General features: G+C 48.1%; 1 protein-coding gene across 7 annotated transcripts in view; it reads right to left on the reverse strand.

The window, feature by feature from the left end:
* Positions 1 to 1,101: 1,101 nt before the first annotated feature.
* The window catches only part of Syt6 (synaptotagmin 6), a 57,644-nt gene continuing 37,598 nt past the window's right edge, over positions 1,102 to 21,147 (reverse strand). For 5 of the 7 annotated variants that reach the window (XM_005076542.3, XM_013118139.2, XM_013118140.3 and 2 more), the window contains exons 4-7: positions 15,708 to 15,828; positions 10,374 to 10,545; positions 9,137 to 9,287; positions 1,102 to 3,852 (exon numbers count right to left, since the gene is read on the reverse strand). In XM_005076542.3, the coding sequence (XP_005076599.1) occupies positions 3,781 to 3,852; positions 9,137 to 9,287; positions 10,374 to 10,545; positions 15,708 to 15,828 (516 nt within the window). In that variant the 3' untranslated portion in view covers positions 1,102 to 3,780. Of the gene's footprint in view, positions 3,853 to 5,488; positions 5,557 to 9,136; positions 9,288 to 10,373; positions 10,546 to 15,707; positions 15,829 to 21,147 lie in introns of all 7 variants that reach the window. The other 2 variants (XR_005879375.1, XR_001196858.2) reach the window with 2 other exon arrangements.

The following is a 21,147-nucleotide window of genomic DNA, read 5'->3' on the forward strand; positions in this document are numbered from 1 at the left end:
CCATTCGGTAGCTACCACCCTCCACGGGCTGGTTATATTCGCTGTGGTCTTCCCTAGGGCTTCTCAGTAAATATTGCGTGTCTTCTTCCCCTGAACTCTTGAACCTCATGTGTTCTGGGAGGCCATATGGGTAATTCTAGCAATGAGTTGTGAAGGAACGTGACATGAGTCACTTCTCCAGAGCACACAGGCCAATGATACCAGAGTTCTTTTCTCTCGGGCATGGTAACTAACGATGTCTGAGATGTTGGCTGCTTTGTCATCTTGTGCCCCTGGATAAATATACTGAGCAGGGTTCCCATTGTTGATGTGATGGGCACGTAGAAAGAATGAGAGACATACCTTCACTGCCTTCAGCGTAACCCAACCTCTACTGACGAACACGAACCTGCTAGTTTTTAAAGCTCTAGTTAGAACCAGTGCCTCAGTGGAGTCTGCTTGCTTGACCTGACAGGAAGGCTGTAGAAGGCACAGTGACCTGCTTAGGCACCAAGCCCTTCTCTCAGCAGTCTGGTTCCCTGTAGAGCACCAGTAAATTAGATGCAGTTGTGCAGAAATGGATGAAACTTCCACTTGCCTCTCTACAGGCCAACTTCTAAATTAATTAGAGGCTTGGGGTGAGTAGAGAGGACATTCTGTTAAGCTGGTGTTCTTTTCAAAATTTCAAGTCTACGATACTTTTCTTTTAACAGTATTCCCCCCCCCCCCCCCCAAGGCTTTGCCAAGTTGTGCTTTTATGAGAGTTAGCAGTATCCTGGAAATACAAAAGCATTGGACTTTCCAGTTGGGAGAGTGGCCCATTTCCTCACATAGGCTTCAGCGTCTGTAGGGGCTGCTTGTGATGCTGACTGGCTGAGGACAGCCAGGTCCCATGTACCAAATGTTCTGAGCGTCAGCCTGACAGAAGGCAGGCAGGACCCAGACTGTTGTGGTACCCAGGTGTTCTTAGAGCAGAGTGAAAACCCAACGGCCCTTTTGCCTGTCTCTGACTAGAAAAGTGGCTATCGACATGCCTGAGGTGAAGAAAAAAACAAAATCTATGCTGTGCCCCTGTGTGTGTGCTGCCTGCTGAATCCCGACGACATAAAATGACAAGAGAAATGGGCAAGAGACAGAGATTTAATTGAATAAAAACTCCAGGCTGTGACAGGGGTGGGAAGACACAAAGCAGTAATTAACAACATAATTTTTTTAAATGATGATACAATTAATTAACATCCTGGGTAAGTGCAAAGGGGGAGGGGAGCATCTCTCAGCCAAGAAACACTGCGAAATAAAGGAGAGGAGAATCTGGTGTCTTTTGCAAACATGTGCAAATGGCCCCGGTTATCACAACTTCAGCAAAGCCCACCCCCTCTCCAACGGGTTTCTTGCACTAGGGAGACTCAATGAGCCAGTGCACGTTAAATCTCAGTTTATTCTATGATAGCTTCCGTGAGTTCTCATCCATGAGGGAGGACTCCTGGGCTAATGAAAGGAGAAGCCTGTTTGTATCACTCATGCTGCAGGATGAGGAGGACTGATCCAGTTACCCTTGGTGGGGACTTGTGGGGAGGGAATCCAGGAGCTAAAAGCCTTGCTGGAGTGGGCTTCCATGCCTAATGTATCCCGAGGCTGATGGAACTAAAGCGGTTGACTGGGGTGGTAAGAGGGCTGGCCATAACCAGGGCACAGTCTTCTGAAACTGTTGGGATGTCCACTTAGGGGAAAGAGTAGCTGTGACATAGAAGAGTCTCTCAGACGGGCAGCGCCAGTCCATAATTCATGCAGACCACGCCCTCCTGTCTAAACCCTGCCTGAGGGTTTGGGGTGGCAGCTGGGCATGCTTTTGGAACCCACTTCTGGGAGAATGGGATGCTCCCTATGACCCGGAAAACTCAACTGTCCCCTTTCTCGCTGCACTTCTGTGTGGCTGCAATAGTCACCTTAGTGCGGTCCATCATCGTCAAGAAACACAATGAAGTTGGTTGCTCGCTAGGACTCTTGTTATGACCTTGTGGGTTTTCTCCCTCTCAAGAGTACTTCCGAATAGGGGACTGCCTGACTGGAAAGACTTATCAATTGTAAGATATTTGGAGAGGAAATCTTTACACACCAGCCCCTAGCCCAACGCTCATATTCAGTGGAGTCTAAATTCATCTACATTTACTAGAAAAGTAGACTGCTTCTGTTTCCACAATACCCTGTTGACTCATGTACAATCTGACCATTCTTCTGGCTAGCAGACATGAAGTTAGATCAGCAGAGAAGCATGGTGGCTTGACTTAAAATAGGGGTTACTTTATTAAATCGCTACTGCTATAGCATGGGACATATGTAAAGAGTAAGACACAAGGTATGAGGATAGCTTTTGCGTTCTTGACCTTCTGTCCTTGAAAGAAGGTGATTTTTCCAAGTTGACTTGCTTCCTTGCAAGTCTTACAGTGCTGAAAATCAGTACGTTGTAGCCACAAGTTGGAGTGGAAACTCATTTTCACGTGCTTCCCAGAACTGTTCAGACTTTAGACTGAGCAGATCACCCTATTCACAGGACATGGTGGAAAGGCCACTAGTCACTCAGTAGGAATGTGCTATTATAAGTACAGTCATTCATTTTTCTTTTCTAAACTGAATTTGGCCTACGGTAGATACCTAATAGAAAAACAAACAAGCTAATAGCCTCTCACTGAGGCTGAAACAAACAACACAATACTTATTAGTTTATAGAACTAAAGTCTAAGGAGAGTCATTGACCCAGAGTCTGTGGGAGCAGAACTAGTCTCTGGCTGACTGGGTTTCAACTAAGAGGAGGCTCTTCATCAACAGGCAGACTCAGAAATGTTTGGATTTCAAAACACCCCACTCAGAAAAGAACATGTTATCTAGATTTTTCTTTGCTCTGTTTAGGCATTTTAAACAGCTGCTTGGTACTTTGTGGAATTATAAAGCTATGTATAACACAGAGATCTTTCTGGAACATATGTGCCCCCTTTCTTTACAATGAAGGTTATTTTTTGAGAACTAAGATCGTGTTTTCAAACAAATATGATCATTAACTGGCGTGTTGGAAAACATATGGCGTGGTTAGTTTCTGTGGGATCACTCCTAATGAAAGTGAGAAAGTTCCCACAGGGAATCAAAATGCTTCCAGTTGGGGAGAGCCAACAAAGAGGGGAGCAGGGATCTCCCTACAGAGTCACAAACATGGCAGAGGTCTCATGATTTCAACGGGACAAGAGGACCACGTCTTGGCTTGTGTCACAGCGGCGAAGAGCTTCCAAGAAGAGTAACTCACCTCAGGAAAGCTCCCGATTGGTAGGTCCCATTCTTGATGGGCACTGAAAATATGGCCCTGGCTCCATCCTACTGCTGCCCTATCCAGGGGTGAGCGCTTGGTGGAGGCACAAAATTTCAGATTGACTCTGCCTGTCACCAAAGACTGCTTATTTTACACTGTATTTCCCAGAACCAACTTCTGGGCTCTCCACTCTGTTTTGTCTCTCTAATCATTGTGTTTTTCTTTCTTTCTTGACAGCAGACCCAAACAAAGCAAAAACAAACAAACAAACAAACAAAACCACAGAAACATCACCTTGGGAGACAGAAAAGACTAAGACAGGTCCGATCACGAACGACAAGTGTCTCGGCCTCGCCCTGCGCAGGGGCAGTGAAGACCATGGGCTGGCGGGCAGTGGCTGCTGCCGCAGCCGTCACCTTAACTGCACAAACACTGTGTTTAGACGACTGACAAGTGCGGAAAGAACATTGCTGAGTCCCGTTTGTGCGGCTCGGCTGTGCGGCTCATGGTGTCGGAGGTGGTTTTGGAGATGGGCATGAGCTCTCACTGTCGAAGCTGGCAGCTCGGCCCTGCCACTGAGGGGAGAAGAAAAGCTGGTTATTGATTGCTGGGGGGAATTGACTTCTCAGATTCACTGGTCCATGCATTGTGTCCACCTCTCCCGGCCTCAATAAGCTTTCTAGACCTTTGCTGTCAGCCATGCAAAAACAAAGATACAAGCTCAGAGCTTCCTGTTTGGAATACTTTGTTTTCAGAAAAGACCTACTGTTGATCTAATTCAGCTTCCTTTACAATATGGAGTGTGTGTGTGTGTGTGTGTGTGTGTGTGTGTGTGTGTGTTTTAATGAGGTGCCATGACTGAACCATTTCTGAATGCTTCGGCCATTTTTCACACACTGAAAATCAGATTATGTTAGCAGCAAAGAGAGGCAGCATGTGCCCTTACTGCCAAGAACCTGCGATCATGAATTATTAGTGATTTGCCTGGGAGCTGTTAACACAGGAAAAAGAAGCCCTGATGTTGCTTTGGTTGGGGCCCTCTCCTTCAGTCTTAGGCATCTTATGGGTATTTGCACTGGCTTGTGAAGGGGCAGGAGGTGAGGAGACATAGCCCTGCCCATTCCCTCTGCACCCCTCCTCCCGGGGCCCCTCCAAACCCCACTGAAGTGGCTGATGTAATGAGGCGTAATGGAGTGAAGGAACAGGCAGCGGATGGATGGGCCGGTCCCTGGAGCCGTTCGACCCTTCTTCAGATGGAAACGCCAGTCATAGCTAAGCGATGTTTTCTGGGCAGACATCTGACCCTATGAATATTTCTGACCTATCTGGCAGGGCTTCAACTTCAAAGTGAGTCAGTGTCCACTGCTCACTCACTCTTTTGTGGCTGGGAGAACCTGTGCTTTCTCATCGCCTGCAGGGCAGGCTCCAGAAGGAAGGGGGAGAGGGAGAGGGACAGAGAGGGAAAGAGAGGGAAGGAGGGAGGGAGGGAGAGAGAGAGAGAGAGAGAGAGAGAGAGAGAGAGAGAGAGAGAGAGAGAGAGAGAGAGAGAGAGAGAGAGAGAGAGAGAGAGAGCCCAAGCCCTAAGTGGTCTAGATGACTTTCTGAACTACAAATGCAGCCCTTTCTGCTTCTTGTGAACGATAGGGATCTCCTCCTGGAGGGATGGAGCTGATGGAGCACGTGTTCAGATGCTGCAGGAGGAATCCAGGACAAAGTTGCCCTTCCTCAACAATTTCCAGACAGAGCTGAGCTATCTGAGAAGTAGACCATTTGACTTTCAGTACTACCGCCATAAGTAAAGGGGACACCTACAGGGTCAAAGAGAGTTCACGGTCCTTCTCTGGGTTACTTTCTCCTTGGCTCTCCCTGTGCAGCCATACTGAAGGTTTCCACGACTAGCTAAAGGGTTATTGGTGTGGATGCCGGCCACAGCATGCCCCTGGCATGAACTATCTCACCAGGGATGAACTTGGAGCATCACCCAGTGAAACTCTCATATTCTGACAAGCAAGCAAACAGAGACACAGAGAAGTCAAGATCCAGACAACTGGGGGGCAGATCAGGACCCAGCTGGGTCTCCTCGCTCCTGACACATCGTCCTTCATAGTGCATCCTGCCACTGGGCTGGCGTGTGACCACCCACTAGGGGAGGAAAGAGACACACAGTATAATCGGAAGCCTAACCTCTTCAGGTCCACACCAGGTACTTACTCCTAACTCCAGTGGCTGTCTCTCCGCTTGCAGCATCCACGTGAGTGAAATCACAACCGAGGAGTTCCCTGGTGAAATAGTTTAGATACATAAATGCCTGGTTCTTGAGTCTCCTGTGACTTCTGACTCCAGAAGGTGACATGAGATGACTTCCTTGTGCTTCCCTTCAGCAAAACTTCAAATTTCTCCCTTCCCACCTCAAGTCAGTGGGAGGTACACAGTAATTACGGGCTTCTCCCGTGGGTAAGCACGTCACTTAAACAACCTGACCCACAGGCCAGGGCAGGGCAGAAGACATGAAGTGACTAGGCAAGGGGCCTTTTTCCTTTCTACAACAGCCCAGAGAGGAGTCACACAGAGCATAACTGCTTATAATGGCACAAACGAGGGGACACTGGCTTCCCTCCTAGCCCCGGATTTGTCCTATGAAGATAAACAAAGGGAAGCGATGGCTTCATGGACAATGCAAAGGTGAGTGATTACAGCAGACGTATCATGGTGGCTCTGAAATAGCAGCAAACCTGTCCCCAGCACACAGGGAGCTTATTGTTTTGGGGCAGCTGTGTCCTACTCAGATCCTTTGCTGTGCTGAAATGGGTAACGGTCCAACCGAGATCTCAAAATCCGTGTCAGAGGACCTGAACGTGGTCTTTTGTTAATGGAGCGCCTTGAATAAGGTCACTGGTCAAGCCAGCTCTGTGTGTGGGGAGTGACAATGACAGGCAGCACTAGGAGGGAGGGCACTGGCTACAGCTTAATGGATTTTTATTCATGAGAGATTTGAGCAGGGGAGAAATACCTTCCCAGTTAATTTGTTTCCCTCAACCTTAATTTTAAACCCCAAACAGGCAAGCGCGCATGGTGCTCTCTGTTCTCATTAATGAAAGAAATGATCACAGCGTGGGAAACTCTGCCGAGAAGGGCGTGAGACAAACATGGAGGGCTTCGCAGAGATTAGGCCATTTATCATCTTGAAAGCTGGGAAGACTTCTTTATAGGTTACACAAATGCAAGACCTGAGTTTCTAGCTAAACAGCCCCAAAGAAGGAAGACGGGAGCCCATGGGGTGATTGGGAGAACACAGGTGAAGAGAACCCCAGGAGCAGAGCGACTAGGTCATATTAACCAGGCAAGGTTGTAGACACATTTCTTTAAAAAAAGGTACTTAAACTGTGGGTGCTAAGAGGGGCGGTGAAAACCAAACTGATGCATACTGCCAAAATTCTAAGTTGCCAAGACAAATGTCCTTTTCAGGAGAAGCTGTCCTCCGAGGAGCAAATGTGAGGAGGTGGGGGAGGGGCACTCCCCATGCTGCCTGGTGTGCCAGGTCAAGAAAAAAAGTAAACCCAAAGGATATGAATCAATTTAATCTCTTTTTCGTTTTCCATATACAGTTACTTTCCCTTCACTGTCTCATCAAATATTCATTTTCAAGGGCTTCTCTCCACTTTATCTTCCTTGCCTTTGTCATCTGGACTGGACAGTTGGAGTTCCTCAAAGAAAAAGCCCTTGGAATCAATTATTTGGCTTAATTAGACAGAATTCATCATGATTCCAGGGTCGGGGCCCGGTCCTTCTGGGGTACTTTGCCCCAGCCACTGCTCTGCTGTGTCTTTCTTTGTCAGGGACAGGCAAGAGGGGCCTGGCAATGGTGACCCTCCATTACAGATTCAGGGTACGACAAGCAGCTGTGGCCTAACACGTGGTCCTGAGCCCATTGCCTGAGAGTTAGCATGTATCAGAAAAGTTGACATGGGCGTCTTTTCTTCTCATTTGTCAGCCAGAAAACCAAACACCAGAGCAGGGCGGTGAATTACTTGAAGTGTCACAGCCCACCAAAGTCCTCTCTGCTCACATTACATGCCGAGTCCCCAAGCTACCCGAAACTGGTTAACGTATTTATTCTATTCTTAAATGTTTCCACAATATTATAACGGAAGGGGCGGGATTAAGGCATTACATCCTGTTCCTGGGTTGAATCCACATGGACTTTGGTGAGGTGTTAGAATGGTTTCAGATTGGCTAGCGCTCTGCTCCGTAGTGCCTACTTGTGACTGGGAGTAGGAAGCTCACTCATGCCATGGCTGAGGGCAGGGCTCCACAAAGGGAGGAGGAGCCCAAGGGACTGGCCTCGCACACTGAAGAGCCTCAGATGTGGTGAAACCACAGAAGTCACAAGACTGGATGGAAAGACCTGAGCTGGCAGGATCTTTGGCCTATTCCTGGCTCCTTGATACTGCCTCCGGGCCTGGGGTGGTAAGCTCCCTGGAAGCCACCTTCTCCAGGTCTAATCCTCTTGGCTTCTGCTCTTTCTGGGGACGACACCTTGAACCATGGTTGGGATTGCTGTACCCACCCTGAGAAGGGAGGGGTGTGCAGGTCCTCAGATGTGCCGTGCCTCTTCTGATCAGAGTGGGGGAAGGGTGTTCTTAAGGGCCATGTGGAAGAAGGGAGACTCATATTCGGAATTAAGGGTTTTCTGTTTTGTACAGTTCTCTAGACGTAGTGAGTGCCTACTAGGCTTCCCAGGATGGGCAGGGCATGAGATGCTAGAAATGAAGCCGAAAGCTTGACCGACCACCCCAGCATCCCAGCACACTTGAGGAAAAGCAGGCCTGGGGGCTACCAAGAGAAGGGAAGAGAGGGGACTTAGTGAGATGGTAATTTAGGGAGGTCTGGACAGTGGGAGCCAGTGATGGTCCTTCAAAAGGGGCGGGACCAGGAGAAAAGTATCCAGGCAGATGTGTCTCGAGTCTGGAAAGAGCACAAGAGTGTTCAACTGCGGGGTTTGGTGCAGGGTGGACAGACAGTAAACACTCCTCAAAGCTGTCATTGAGAGAGGAGTAATGGGCTCAGAGGAGGGCAAGCCTAGAGGCCCAGCCTTGTTAGAACTCAGGCCTCCAGATTTAGTCAGAAGGTGTGACACCAGACACCAAACTCTCTCCTAGCTGTGGTAAGACACTGTATACTGAAGAGAGGACGTGTTCTTCGGCTATCTCATCTAAGCAGATGAGAAAAACTGCCAAGCCGTAGCCGTCTGGAGCCTCAGGGAACTTACTGTTCTGATGGGGGTGGGATTCCTTGCCAATTCTGACCTCACCCCCTTGAGGCTTACTCCTCCAGGACTAAACTGGCCCAAGAGCTTTGAGAAAGCTTTTCAGGCCTGGCACAACGGACTTCCAGAAACCTCTTCAGAGTTCTTACTTTCCATTAAGGACTCGGTGTTGCTGCTGAACTTAGTTATTTTTAAGGCAAGGACCTGTGTAGTCCACATTGGCCTCAAACCTATGAAGTTGAGGATGACCTTAAACTCTGAATCCTCCTGACAGACACGAGGGTTACCGGTTTGTACCACCACGCCTGGCTTTAGGCAGTGCTGGAGAGCGAACGCAAGGCTTCATGCATGCTAAGCCAGGAGTCTACCAACTGAACTACATCCCTAGCCCATCACTGTTACTTTTGAAATGCTCACAATCAGGGATGTTTTTCCAGGTAGCCTCCATGTTCTTTCTCATCTGCCTGCTATACACTGGATGTTCCCCATGCCCCTTTCCCGTAAGAGGTGGAGGACTCACAGCAGCCATCTGCCATTCTCCAGCCCACAACATCATGCGGTAAATATGCCAGTGGCCAGGCAACCTCACCCACCTCTTTGAAGGATTTCTTTACCTCCACCAAGGAGTGCCAGTGTGCAATGGGCTTCCGTGGATATGCCAGCATCTCATTCCAGTGGTCTCTGCCAAGGCCTTCAGCGTTGATCCCCACTCTACAGACGCCTATGATCTCATTGTGGCCAACTCTGAGGAAGAAACAAAAGTCTTAGTATTGGCCATTCAAAATGCTACAAGAAAGGGATATCCTTTGGGGGAAGGACTAGGTCTAGTACATCCAACTCAGAACCATGAGCTCTGAAGATTAATGCATATCAGGGTCTTCAGCTGCCAGTAGCCCTGAGACTTTGCCCAACCTCCTATGGCAACGGACTAAAAGGAGGGAGTAAAGGCCACAAACCTATTTGGAATCTCATTAACAGAGGCAGAAGGCCTGGCTGGGTATTAGGAGGCCGTCTCTTCCCTTATTTGACTTGGGAAGCACGTTCCAACCTCTCTGGAGATCCCAACACTTGGAAATATACCAACCTTCTCTGAGCATCATTTCTCCATACGACTAGTGGCTAGGCTGTGATTTATTCACTCAGCAAGGACATAAATCATCCCTCAAGTATGTTAGTCAAGCACCTACTATGCCTGAGAACTTGAGCTAAAACATCTAGGGTTGAGGCTTTATAGTGTGATTTCTTTATCCTTCAACTAAAATGATGCTTGGAGAAGAGTCATGGGATGGAGAAGTTGAAAATGTACCTGAGCCAGTCTTAGGAAGGAAGAATCCAAAAGAGAAGAAAAGAGAGGGGAGTTAGTGGGATGGCAATTTGGGGTCCAGATTATGGGAGCCCTGGGCAGTGGGGGCCAGTGGTGGTCCCTCAGAAGGGCAGGACCAGGAGGAAAGTGTCCAGCAGATGTGCCCTGAGTCGGGTGGCTGACTTAGGGTAGAGAGTGATGGAGGCTTCACAGTCATTCTGTGGGAGAGAAGGTGCTACAGAGGCATTTGAAAGGGCAGAAAATGGGGTGTGGTGGCAAGTAGAGGAAAAGAAGCAGTCACAGATGAGCTCAGGGAAGCCGGTAAGTAGTTACCCTGATGGGAGCAGGCTGGGGAGGGAAACTGGAGATTTTAGTAAGGGGAAGTCCATGCTCTTCCTCAAATTCCTATGTATTTCTTAAGTGGAGCCATATTTGAAACCAATGGGCCCTAAACCATAGGGCTAAGGTCAAGGGCCCCTGTGCTGCACTGGGGGAAAGCAACCATACTCCTTTGGGCAGGCGCCTACCTATCGTAGTCCATAACGGAGATGAGCAGGCTCACTTGATCCATGTTTTCTGGGGGGATGTCAAAGATGATGGCCTCATTGTAGACAGGGTTGAGGGTGTTCTTCTTGATAGTTGTTTTCTTCTTTTTCAGTCTCCGCCCGTCACACAGCAGGGATACCTTGACATAGGGATCTGTGCCAATGAGGGCAGTGCAAGACATAGTGTGTTAAGCAGATTGTTGTTGTTGTTTCGTTTGTATGCTTTTTGACACAGGTTCTACTCTGTAGCCCAGGCTGGCCTCAAACTCACAACCATCCACCTGCCTCAGCTTTCCAAGTGCAGAGGTGACAGGTGTGAGCCGTCATTAGCCAGATGTTGTTGATCAGCATTTGCGCACAGGGACCAAATCGCTGGACCCACTGCTGCTCATCAGATGGGATCAGTGGGTTAAGATAATTAAGTCACCTTGTGTTTATGTAGCACACCTGTCTCTGAGGATGCTCCACACTTAATAAACACTGTCTTTAGCTACCTTCGTATTCTTGGGAGAGTACCTAATGGTGTGTCACTAATAGGAAAACTAGCCCCGATTTAGACAAGACACTTGTCAATAGTTATGTAGTTCCCAGCCCTAAATCTCAGCGGCACCATGGCTGGAGAGCTCAAAAGAACATTGCAGCTAACAAAAGCACTGTTTCTTTCACCTATACAGAATCATTTCCTGTGGAGTTTTGCCAGCTTTTTAACCAAAAGATAAAGGGGGTAAAAGTAGGACTCAGTGCTGCCTGAGGGGACAGCCACATGCTGGAATGCGGCAACAGTCACAGTGCTACTCTTGTCCTCCCCCTTCAAAGACATGATTTTTGGTCTCACTGTCCCAGTAATCTCATTTCCATTTGGAATCAAGAAGCAGGGAAGTGGCCCTGCTCGCTGCTTCCCGGAAGCCATTTCCTGGCCACTTCTGAGCAGTGAAGCAAGGAGGGACTGTGGCCAGGAGAGTGAGTGAGGCAGTCCCCCAAGACTCAGGGCAGCTGGTTGACATTTCATTTCTCAGTGGGGTCTTGGATTCTCTCCATGCTGCAAAGAGATGTCTTTTTATTAAACTCCCATGATCCTCCTAATCTTCTCTCCCCTTTAGCTTTCTGAATGGGTATTTCATGGTCATCTTTCTACCCTGAAATTTTCTACTCACCCAAATGAAGGGACACCTATTATATCTCACAGCACAGGTGTCTCAGTCACCATCATAATTAGTATTTATGCTGCACAGCTCGAGAATGAGGACAACTTGCAGGTAATAATAGCTTTGAGACCCTGACATGCTCAGACATCTTCTTGTCCAGAAGCCAGGGCTCATGTGAGCCTGTTAGGAAGCATGGGCCAAAGTAGTCCCTCTCCTGGCCTTGTAGTTCTGAGAGAAGCAGTTGTGCCTGGGTCCCTGAGCACAACCAGGCCTCATACTGTTTGGCATCATGTTGGGGAAAGGGCAGATGAAGGCTACACTTAGAAAAAAAACTAGACACCTGCGGAGATGAGCCCAACCAAGCCCCAAGTCTTAAAAACATTCTCATAGACACTCAAGTGTGCTGCTGACTAACCAGTATGACAGTGGCAGCTGTGCCTTAGCCATGGGACACTTGGGTTTATGGAGGAACTGGGGAGATCATGAGGAATTTAATCAACCTCCTGTCCTAGCCATTCACTTTCCCAGAGGGGGTGGGGCAGCCAGTAAAGAGGAAGAAGTGTTGAGAGTTTGTAGGCCATGGCTGTCTGGTTTCTATGGGCTCCCTTCCCTGAGGTTATTCCCTAGGACATTGGTCAGGTCGCCACGAGTGAAAAGAGTCAGGCCCAAGACCCATGTTTAATATTTAAGTCTTTCCAGCTACACATTGCTTTAGAAAGTGTCTCTAGGTTTGTGCTACCTTGTTCCTCTTCTATTCCTGGTTCCAGACACTCCATTCAGAACACATTTCCACGTAAGGAAAATATAGGCATAGCCACTTGTCCCCTGTGTCACTGGGCCAGTGCCTTCGTCCCAAGCTCTGTCCAACTATGCAAAGAGTATCTGGTTTACAGCATTCAGTGAGCAGATTACTGCAGGAATGGAGTTCTCACCATCATCTGAGAGGCTAATCAGAGAGCAGAGATGACTGCTCCCCAGGGTGCTTCTGGGAAATATTTGTGGTGTTTAGTAGAATGGTGGCCCCAGATGATCCTTGAGGTCTATTCTTCTGTATGATGCCCTGAGCATCAAGGGCCTAAAACCCAGCCTGTATTCCTGCTTCATTGTGTGGGAGTCATCAAAATTCAGCATTTGGAACTCGTTCTTGTGATAAGAGATGTCTATCATCAGGTTTACTTCCCATATACCCTGCAAAACATTTATCATCAATATCTCCATTTCATAGGCAGAAAATGGAGGCTTAAAGAGATTAAATGACTTGCCTAGGAGATGATCCCAGGACTGACTCCAAAGTCACTTTTGACTTCTAGATACAAAGCAGTATAAACAAAAGGCGGCGGAGACAAAGGGTTATTCCACATTTTTGTAGCATGCTGCTCCTTTATTTTATGCTACTTTTACTGTCATGGTTCCAGGAAATAGGCTTAGATAACTGGTTCTGGGTTAGTTCGGATCAAAGAGAATGGAAGATCTTTGCTTTTAGAGGTCAGTGGCATACCTCTACGTCTAGAACAGAAATTAAGGAGCTCTGTTTTCTTTCCACATTAGTCCAATGCCAGACCTGTCTGGGCTGAAGACAAATACAATCTCAAGCTCACAAACAGACGATATATCATGAGGTGCCCTGGGTATGCAGGTATCCTCTTCATCACCTTGGGCCCAGTTAGTATGCTTGATGTAAATTCATTTATTCACTGTTCACTTGCTCATTCATTAGTCAACATTTAATGAAGGCTTATGGTGTTTCATGCTGTTGATCCAAAGACTTGCACAAAACAGGCATCTCTGGTGCAAAGAAGACCCTAGCATTTACAGAATCCATCTGAGATTTAACCGGGGCTTCCAGACCCAGGTAGGGAAGAGGGGAAGCTGTGAGGGAGAGGTTAGAACTTAACATTAAAAACAATCCTTTCACCCCAAACCCTCGATTTACAGCATCCCTTATTATTATTACCCATGGCTTCGCTCCAAGATCACTCTCTGGCACATCAATTTGATTATAACAGAGAAGACAGGGTTGGGGACCAGGGCAGCAAAATTCTATTTCCCTCAGCCGCCTTGAGAGTCCTCTGTGAATTTCTGTCCTCGTGTGCACTTATTTTGGTATTAAAATGAAATCTACATTGGCTGTATTCGGGGGGAAACTGGCTTGCTGTTGCCTGAGAGCTTTTTCCCATGTCAGCAGAGGTTCGTGACGCTCTCTGCCGAATCCTGATGTGAGTCAGCTGTTTGGGGGAGGGAGAGCTTGGGGGCCCTCAGCGAGGGCTTCGGACTCAGGTGGGCACTACTGTGAGCTTGGGGGCCCTCAGCGAGGGCTTTGGAATCACTCAAGTGGATGCTGCAGCGCCTGTGGGAGGGATTCAAAGAAAACTCAGCTTCCAAGCCCCAGACCTCCTCCTCCATCTTCATAAGGTGCACCAGAGCCCAGATGCTTTCAGCTGGACCATGAACCCCCCCCCCCCCCCTCTCTCTCTCTCGCCATGGTGGGTACTAAATACAGGGTTTTGTTCATGCTAAGCAAGTACTACGTACCTGGCTCTTAAGTTTTTAGAACAGGCTCTCACTATTAGCTCAGGCTGGCCTTGAACTTGCTATTTGCCTAGACTGACCTCAAACTGTGAGCCAGCCACACAGTGTCTTCCTCCTTGCAGTCTTCTTGCTTCAGCTGTGTGCCACTATGTTTGGCTCCACCATCATCACCTTTTCCTGGCATTTGTAATCGTATTTCCAGGAAAATAAACGGTGAACACAAAGGAAACACTTGAAAAATTCTTTACTGTATTTTCATTTGAGTTCAAAAGTGCCTCCTATATGGTTTTTACACTGATAATCAGAATCATTTGAAGAGCCTCTTTGGTGGAGGTCCTGGGAAACAAACCAAGCTTTTCTCCCCATTCAGCATTCGGATGCAGCCCCATGTTCACTGGGAAATTCTCTGGAAGGATCCATTTGTACACATCTCAGGGTAGTTTGAACTGACAGAGGGAAAGGAGGTTTCTGGGCCTCAAGCTACTGCTTTGTTAACTCAAAACACAAATACGTTCCCCTATGACAGTGGTTCTCAACCTTCCTAATGCTGCAACCCTTTAGTACAGTACCTCATGTTGTGGTGGCCCCGATCATAAATTATTTTCCCTACTACTTCGTAACTGTAATTTTGCTACTGTCATGAATCTTATTGTTAACATCTGATATTCAGGATATCTAATATGCAACCCTAAAGGGGTTTAGAACAGGTTTAGAACTGCTGCCCTATGACAACCTGCAGAGAGAGGAAGGATCGAGCCTCTTGTTCAATGTCAAGCCTGGAAGTTTCTGCAGCTGCCTTCACACAAGTGTCTCCCAGAGGCTGGAATGGAACTAGGTTTCCACTCAATACAGCTGTTGCTAAGACGAATGCAGGAGCTTTGCTGGAAAACCACAGATTCTTGAATTCAAATGCACTTTGCTTTCTATCCAATCCACTCCTCTGGTGAATGCAGTTTGCAGATTGTTGCCTCAGGCCTGGGTGAACCTGCTAACATTGACATTCCAACTCCATATAACTTTGGTAGGTCCTGGCAAGACTGCCCCTCCCCAAGAATAATACTAATAGTATCTTCTGAGTCTACACGTGCGTAGATTACCAAGCATATTCTGAATTTGACCAGTGCACAGGATCAACACTCCCAATTTGCAATTAAAAAAACTGCTACAGTTTAGATCTTGAATGTCTCTCTAGGATATTTTGAAGCCCTGGTCCCTAGCCTGTGGGACTAGTCATGGTAGAAACTCCAGGCTCCTGGGGACATGCCCTTGATATTAGGACACTGACTCCACTCCTCTCTCCTTGTTTCCTAGCTGACATGAGGGGAACAGGTATCCTGGCCATGATGTACTGTGTTGCCACAGGCTCAAAGCGAGAGGGTCAGATGACTATGGGCTGAAACCTCTGACCTGTGAGCTACACAGTCTCTTCCCCCTTTGAGTCAGTTTGGCAGATGTCTGCCCACACAGATGCAGAAGTCCATATCTTTACATAGGGAGGAGGTGGCAGAGGTGGGAGTCAGATGCGGGCAGTTTGCCCCCTAACAATGAGGCAATTCTTGCCTTTTCTTCCTGAATACTCTTCTAAACCCTGCAGTTTGGACTTCAGGGAGGCCAAATGATAACCCCGGAATAAGAGAGGTACCTGAGTAGCCTGTGATGTCCATTGCCTTAAGATTACGACACTTGATCACTGTGAGGGTGAGCCTGCCTGCTGTGGGCAGGTAGCAGAGGGAGAACATGATCTCTCCCAGGTCCACACTTTCCTGCAAAAGAAGCAGATGAGAGAGCGGGTGAGGGGTACTTGTTTTGCAGGCAGTGGCTGTGGGGAACTCTGGAGCCCAAAGTGTTTGGAATGTGTTTAAGACCCAAGGGACTGGTCTCATCTGGGGTAACTGGGAACAAAGGGCAGTGATTACAACGATGCCCCTTCAAATGCTCACCTCTTCAGTGTTCTCTCTCATCGTTGTAAATTGAGGCTTGCTCTGCAGGTAAGGATGACATTGAACTTCTTTCTAACTCTCCCACTTCTGCTCTCTGAGTGGTGGCTGGGCTTACAAGCTTACATCACCATAACTGGTTTCTGAGTTGCTAGGCAAGCACTCTGTACTGCAGCCCATTCTTCTTGCGTCTGATCAGATTTTAGGTCCATCTTTGTATCCTACTTTGGACACCAGCTCTATGCATGTCATGCTGCAGACCTTTATATGCCCTTACCCTGTTACTGAGACTCTGATGTCCATCTATCCAGTCAAGTGGTCAGAACACACTCTCCAGCCCCTGCATCGTTCTTCTTCTAGGACATCTGAAACTCTTTTCTGCTCTGTTTCTCAGCTTATTTGTCTTTCATTGCCTGGCTGCCTTGGCCCCAGGCTCTATCTTCTTGTCTAGAAGTAGACGTGCAAGGAATTGATACCCTGCTGAGGCCATTCTGCCAACCAGCCAGATGCACACTTGCCATCCCATGCTTTATGACCCGCTTCATCCGGTTTGTCCTCTTCCCTTAAATGTGATGATCCTTCAGAAATACACAGATGCTCTGCTGCCTCTCCTATCCCTGGATCATCTCATCTAGGGATCCCTGGAAGCTTCCAAGAGAGCAGAGAGTGTCCTTTCCTAGAAAGTCAGAGCATCTTTCTGGAGAGACAGCAAGCATGCCCATCTGTTGTAAGAGATAGTTCCTCAACAGATTGCTCTCTCTGCCTGCTTCCTACTTATTGAAAGGGGGTACAGACGGCTTAGAATTCAAAGACATGGAACTGTCTCCCAGAGGTAAGTTAGAGGGAGGAGGCAGAGGAAGAAGAGGAGGTCAGAGTTTGGGGTGGCTCTGATTCCAGATGGGGTCTTATACCTATTCATTCATCTGTCCATTTATTCAGTCAAAAATATTTATCAAACACCTGCCATGTGCTAGGTGTTGATTTATAGGAGAGAACAAAGAGACAAAAACTCCCACCTTCACAGAGCTTACATATTATTAGGGCCATAGAATGCATGAATATAATAATATAATATATATTAAAAGGAAATGTCAGGCAAAGAAGGGGTTAATAAATTACTGTGTGTGGGGGGAGTGATACTAGCAGAATTTTTAGACAGTTAAGTCAGGTGTTCCCTGACTCCATCCATCTGTTCATTGATTGGTTCCTTCTCCTCCCAGATTTATTTATTCAATTTTATGAGTGTATTTTGTCCACGTGCAGCATGTGCGTGCCTAGTGCCTATGAAGGTCACCAGAGGGTGTCAGATCCCCCAGGAACTGAAGTTACAGATGGCTGTGAACCACCATGTGGGTGCTGGGAATCACCCAGGTGCTAGAACCATCTCTCCAGCCTGGGCTGGCCTGTTCTTATTTTCTGAATGCTTACTGGAGACAGGCTGCAGGGTTGGATGGATACAGTCCCCACACCCACACAGTCAACCAGGTCACCTAATGGTGCTCAGATTCCCATCTTTCTCAGGTGTGCCCCTTGTCTTCCTAGACCCTTCATCAAGGGAGGGAGATACAGAAGACGCCCTATGCCCTGGAGCTCTGGGAACACCACTGTGCCCTGGGGTCCATCTATGTGATCAGTGGCACATCTGGATAATACACCATCTGTGACTGAACCAATGAGATACAAGCAGAAATCCATCTGTCCTTATTTCCCTTCACAGCGCTCTAGGTCTGATCCCGCTCGAAGTTCCAGAAGCTGTTTCAGACTCACAAGGACAGTAACAGGAGCCGCCACTGCCCTGTTCATGCATCTAGTAAGTCCTTAGCTGCTTTCTCTCAGTGAGCCTTAGCATAGCACCGCAAGGTGGGTGCTCCCGTTGTGCCTGCCTCACACGGAAGGAAATGAATGTTCCTCAAGTTAAGGACTTGCCTGGGGTCACATGACTGGCAAGTACTTTAGTGCCAGACATTCATATGTCAATGTCCCTGCCTAGAAACCTTCAGCTCTCCCCCTTGTTCAGCTTCTGAATCAAGACTCTGCTTCATTTGGGGGCTTCAGCGGCCCAATTCTTACTTCCTCATCTTATTCTCTTCTGTAGGCCAACTTTTGCCCCACATAACTTGTTTGTCTTTAGTTACTTTTGCCAAAATCCATCTCCTGCTCCTTGCTTGGACAACTCCATTCCTGATGAATAGCTCATGGGAGTCACCAAGTCACTCCCGTCTTCAGTCACGACCTCTCCTACCATGTAGGAATTAACAAAAGGCCCTTTTGGTGTAGATTCCTTGTCTAATAAACCACATACGCTTTGGAGGCAGCAAACACCACACACGAGGAGCTGCAGATGCCGGCACCAAAGGATGATTGTGTTATAGTTGAAAGAATGCAGATAGGAGGGATTCTCTGTATCCACCTTAGAATCAAGGTAGGGCCTTGGGAGGACTTCTGGAAGCCTCTAGGGCTCCTCTAACAGGGAATAAACAAAGGCTGCTGTCACCATGTCCCCATTATTGCCATGCTGTAGTAGCAGGGTGGCACTTTCATATGCTGTCTCTTTTAGGAGTGCGAACCGGTCTGTTTATGAACTTGGGAGACTGGCTTTGGCTGCATGGGCTTCATCAGGGTGAATGGAGTCTCTGTGAACATCTCTCAAGGATAGCTCCTTCAGGGGAGCATTGGCCCAAGAGACCTCCTCTGTCTGCAGGACTGTCCTTTCCCATGAGACTGTGGAGGCGTGTGGGTGCTGGATGTGTGCTACATTATGGGGCCCCCAGACCCCGTACCTAGTGACTGTCACTCTCTGATAGCCCAGACAGGAACAGGACTGGCCCAAAATCGCATCATGATTCAGAGAGGAAATGAGTCTGGGGGTCCGAAGCCGTTTCCAGGGCCTTCTGCTGTGGCAGCCTGGGCCTGCTGGCAAGCTGGCTGCTGAGAGTTGGTGGACTAAGAGGTGTTGTTCCACTTCCCAGGCAGACAACACAGGACTGGGGCATTTGCTCAAGGTTAATTCTGAGTAAATGGCCAGATGGGAGGTAGGCAAACAGCAGTCAGTCACCATACCTGTACCTGGTGGGACGTGAGGCTCTCTCTGGGCGCTGACCTCTGTCTCAGGTTTCGCCAAGTTCTACACACCTTGCCAGCCTTCTATCCTCGCTGGGAATGTTTGAGACTTTGGCTTTTAACAAAAGGGAGACAGGGCTGGTGCCTCATTGCTTTCATCTCCACCTGATGTCAGGGCTGCCTCAGGGCAGACTAGTAATGCCCTCCCAGTGTGGGAGAGGTTACTGATGTCCACAAAGTGGCAGAAACCAGCTCTGTCCCCCTCTACTAACCTAGGGGCTGATAGGGCTGATCTGAACTCACTAGCAGCTTGGCTGAAGCTGGGAGGAAGCAGGCCTGATGCCAAGTGAGGAGAAGCAGAAAATTGGCTTCTGGAGAAACCTGTCCTAAGTGCAATGGGTATTCCGCCCACCAACGTTTCTGCCCATAACAGCAGCATGCTCCTTGGCTTCAGGGTCCAGGATGCCTGGACAGCAAGATTCTGAGGGCACATCCATTGTGACACTGCTTTCATAGGCTCCACAGCAGCTACCTGCCACAGACCATTAAGGCATTTAAAGCACTTAACATAACCCTAGACATAGTCAATTATGATGATGATAAATATTATAGTATGCTAACCAGGAAAGAACAGTGAACCACAATCCAAGAGACCCAGGCTTTTAGTCCCTCTGCTGTTTATTAGCTGTGAGACCTTGAGCAAGTCATTTTCCATCTCTGAATGCTCACCTGTGAAATGAAAGGGTGATACTCAATATCTATCCTGCAAGCCACAAGACCTAAGAGTTCACACCAGAGGATGTATGAGCCATCACCTGCTGAGACTGTCCAGGGATGCTGAACCAGTGTTTGTTGCCCATCTCAATGAACCTAGCAATATCGCTTGACAGTCCAAACACTTTCCACCCTCCAGATCTCACAGCCCCCAGATGCTCTGCTGTTCCCCAGAGTCAATCGCACTACTTCCTAAACAGACCAGGAGTGCCCTGATTCTGCCTGGGTAATCCAGGCTGCGCAAAGCAAGAATGATGCTTCCCCATCTTTTAGAGAACACTTCTAGTGTCTTAATCATTAAGTAGCTTGTCTGAATCTCTCATCATCAGCAGAGAAGCATCCGCTACGCTTTCAGGAGAGCCACGGGAGACCTAAAAAGGCTTTTGCAAACACTGGCCAGGAAGTGCTGTTAAGTTACTTTGGGCCAAGTGGACCTGGAAGATAGTGTGGAAGCCAGAACGGCTCTGATGGGTAAAGAGGCTGCAGTGAATACCCTCTGTGTAGGCCTGAGGGTTAGGCACACAGATGAGTCAGATATGGAGACTGGACCCTCCGAGTCAGGCTCACTCCCCTGGTGTCAGTGCCTGTCTCTTCACAGCACGGGTCACAACACAGAACCTGAACGTTAATTTGGGGATGTTGTAATGGGTGCTTGTGGCCCTTTGACAGTAGGGAGTGGAACCTGGCTTCACTTATCATTTCACCTTTCATGTCTAGCCCAAGGCCTGAGGATAATAGATGAGAATATGGATTTGGGATCAGGCAGCTCCGGGACCACGTTCTAGCTCTGATTTATGAGTAACACAACTTATGCAATCCTTCATAGATTTGGGGCTAATATCCAGCCTACCTCCTAGGGTTATTGAAAAGATTAAATAAGGTGATTCATGCAAAGTGCTTGGCTTAGTGTTTGGCAGGGAGTAAGTGCTCAGTATGGATTCACTGTTCTAATTACTACTATTATAGAAACTTCATGGTCTCAGGGTGGAGACAGAGGCGAGGGAGGCAGTCAGGGCTGGTTTGTATAATAATATGGGTGCAATAACAGAGCTGTATGGACCTGGGAGGGTAGAGAAAGCAATAAACTCGGGCAGAAGTATCCGGGCATGCTTTCCAGAGGGGTGACATTTGACGGGACCTGGAATGGTGAATAAAAGTTATTTGTTAGCAGATAGAAGCAAGCAAGACCCTCCAGGCATAATGGATGTTCAGTGCACGAGGACACAGAGGTTCCTCACAGCCAAAGAGCGTGGTGGCAGGGGAATGGATGGGATAGATAGTGGCCTAGATGAGGTGGGAGCAGGAGCAGGG

Source organism: Mesocricetus auratus, unplaced genomic scaffold (genome assembly GCF_017639785.1).
Source record: "Mesocricetus auratus isolate SY011 unplaced genomic scaffold, BCM_Maur_2.0 Super-Scaffold_100009, whole genome shotgun sequence".
Classification (NCBI taxonomy): Eukaryota; Metazoa; Chordata; class Mammalia; order Rodentia; family Cricetidae; genus Mesocricetus; species Mesocricetus auratus.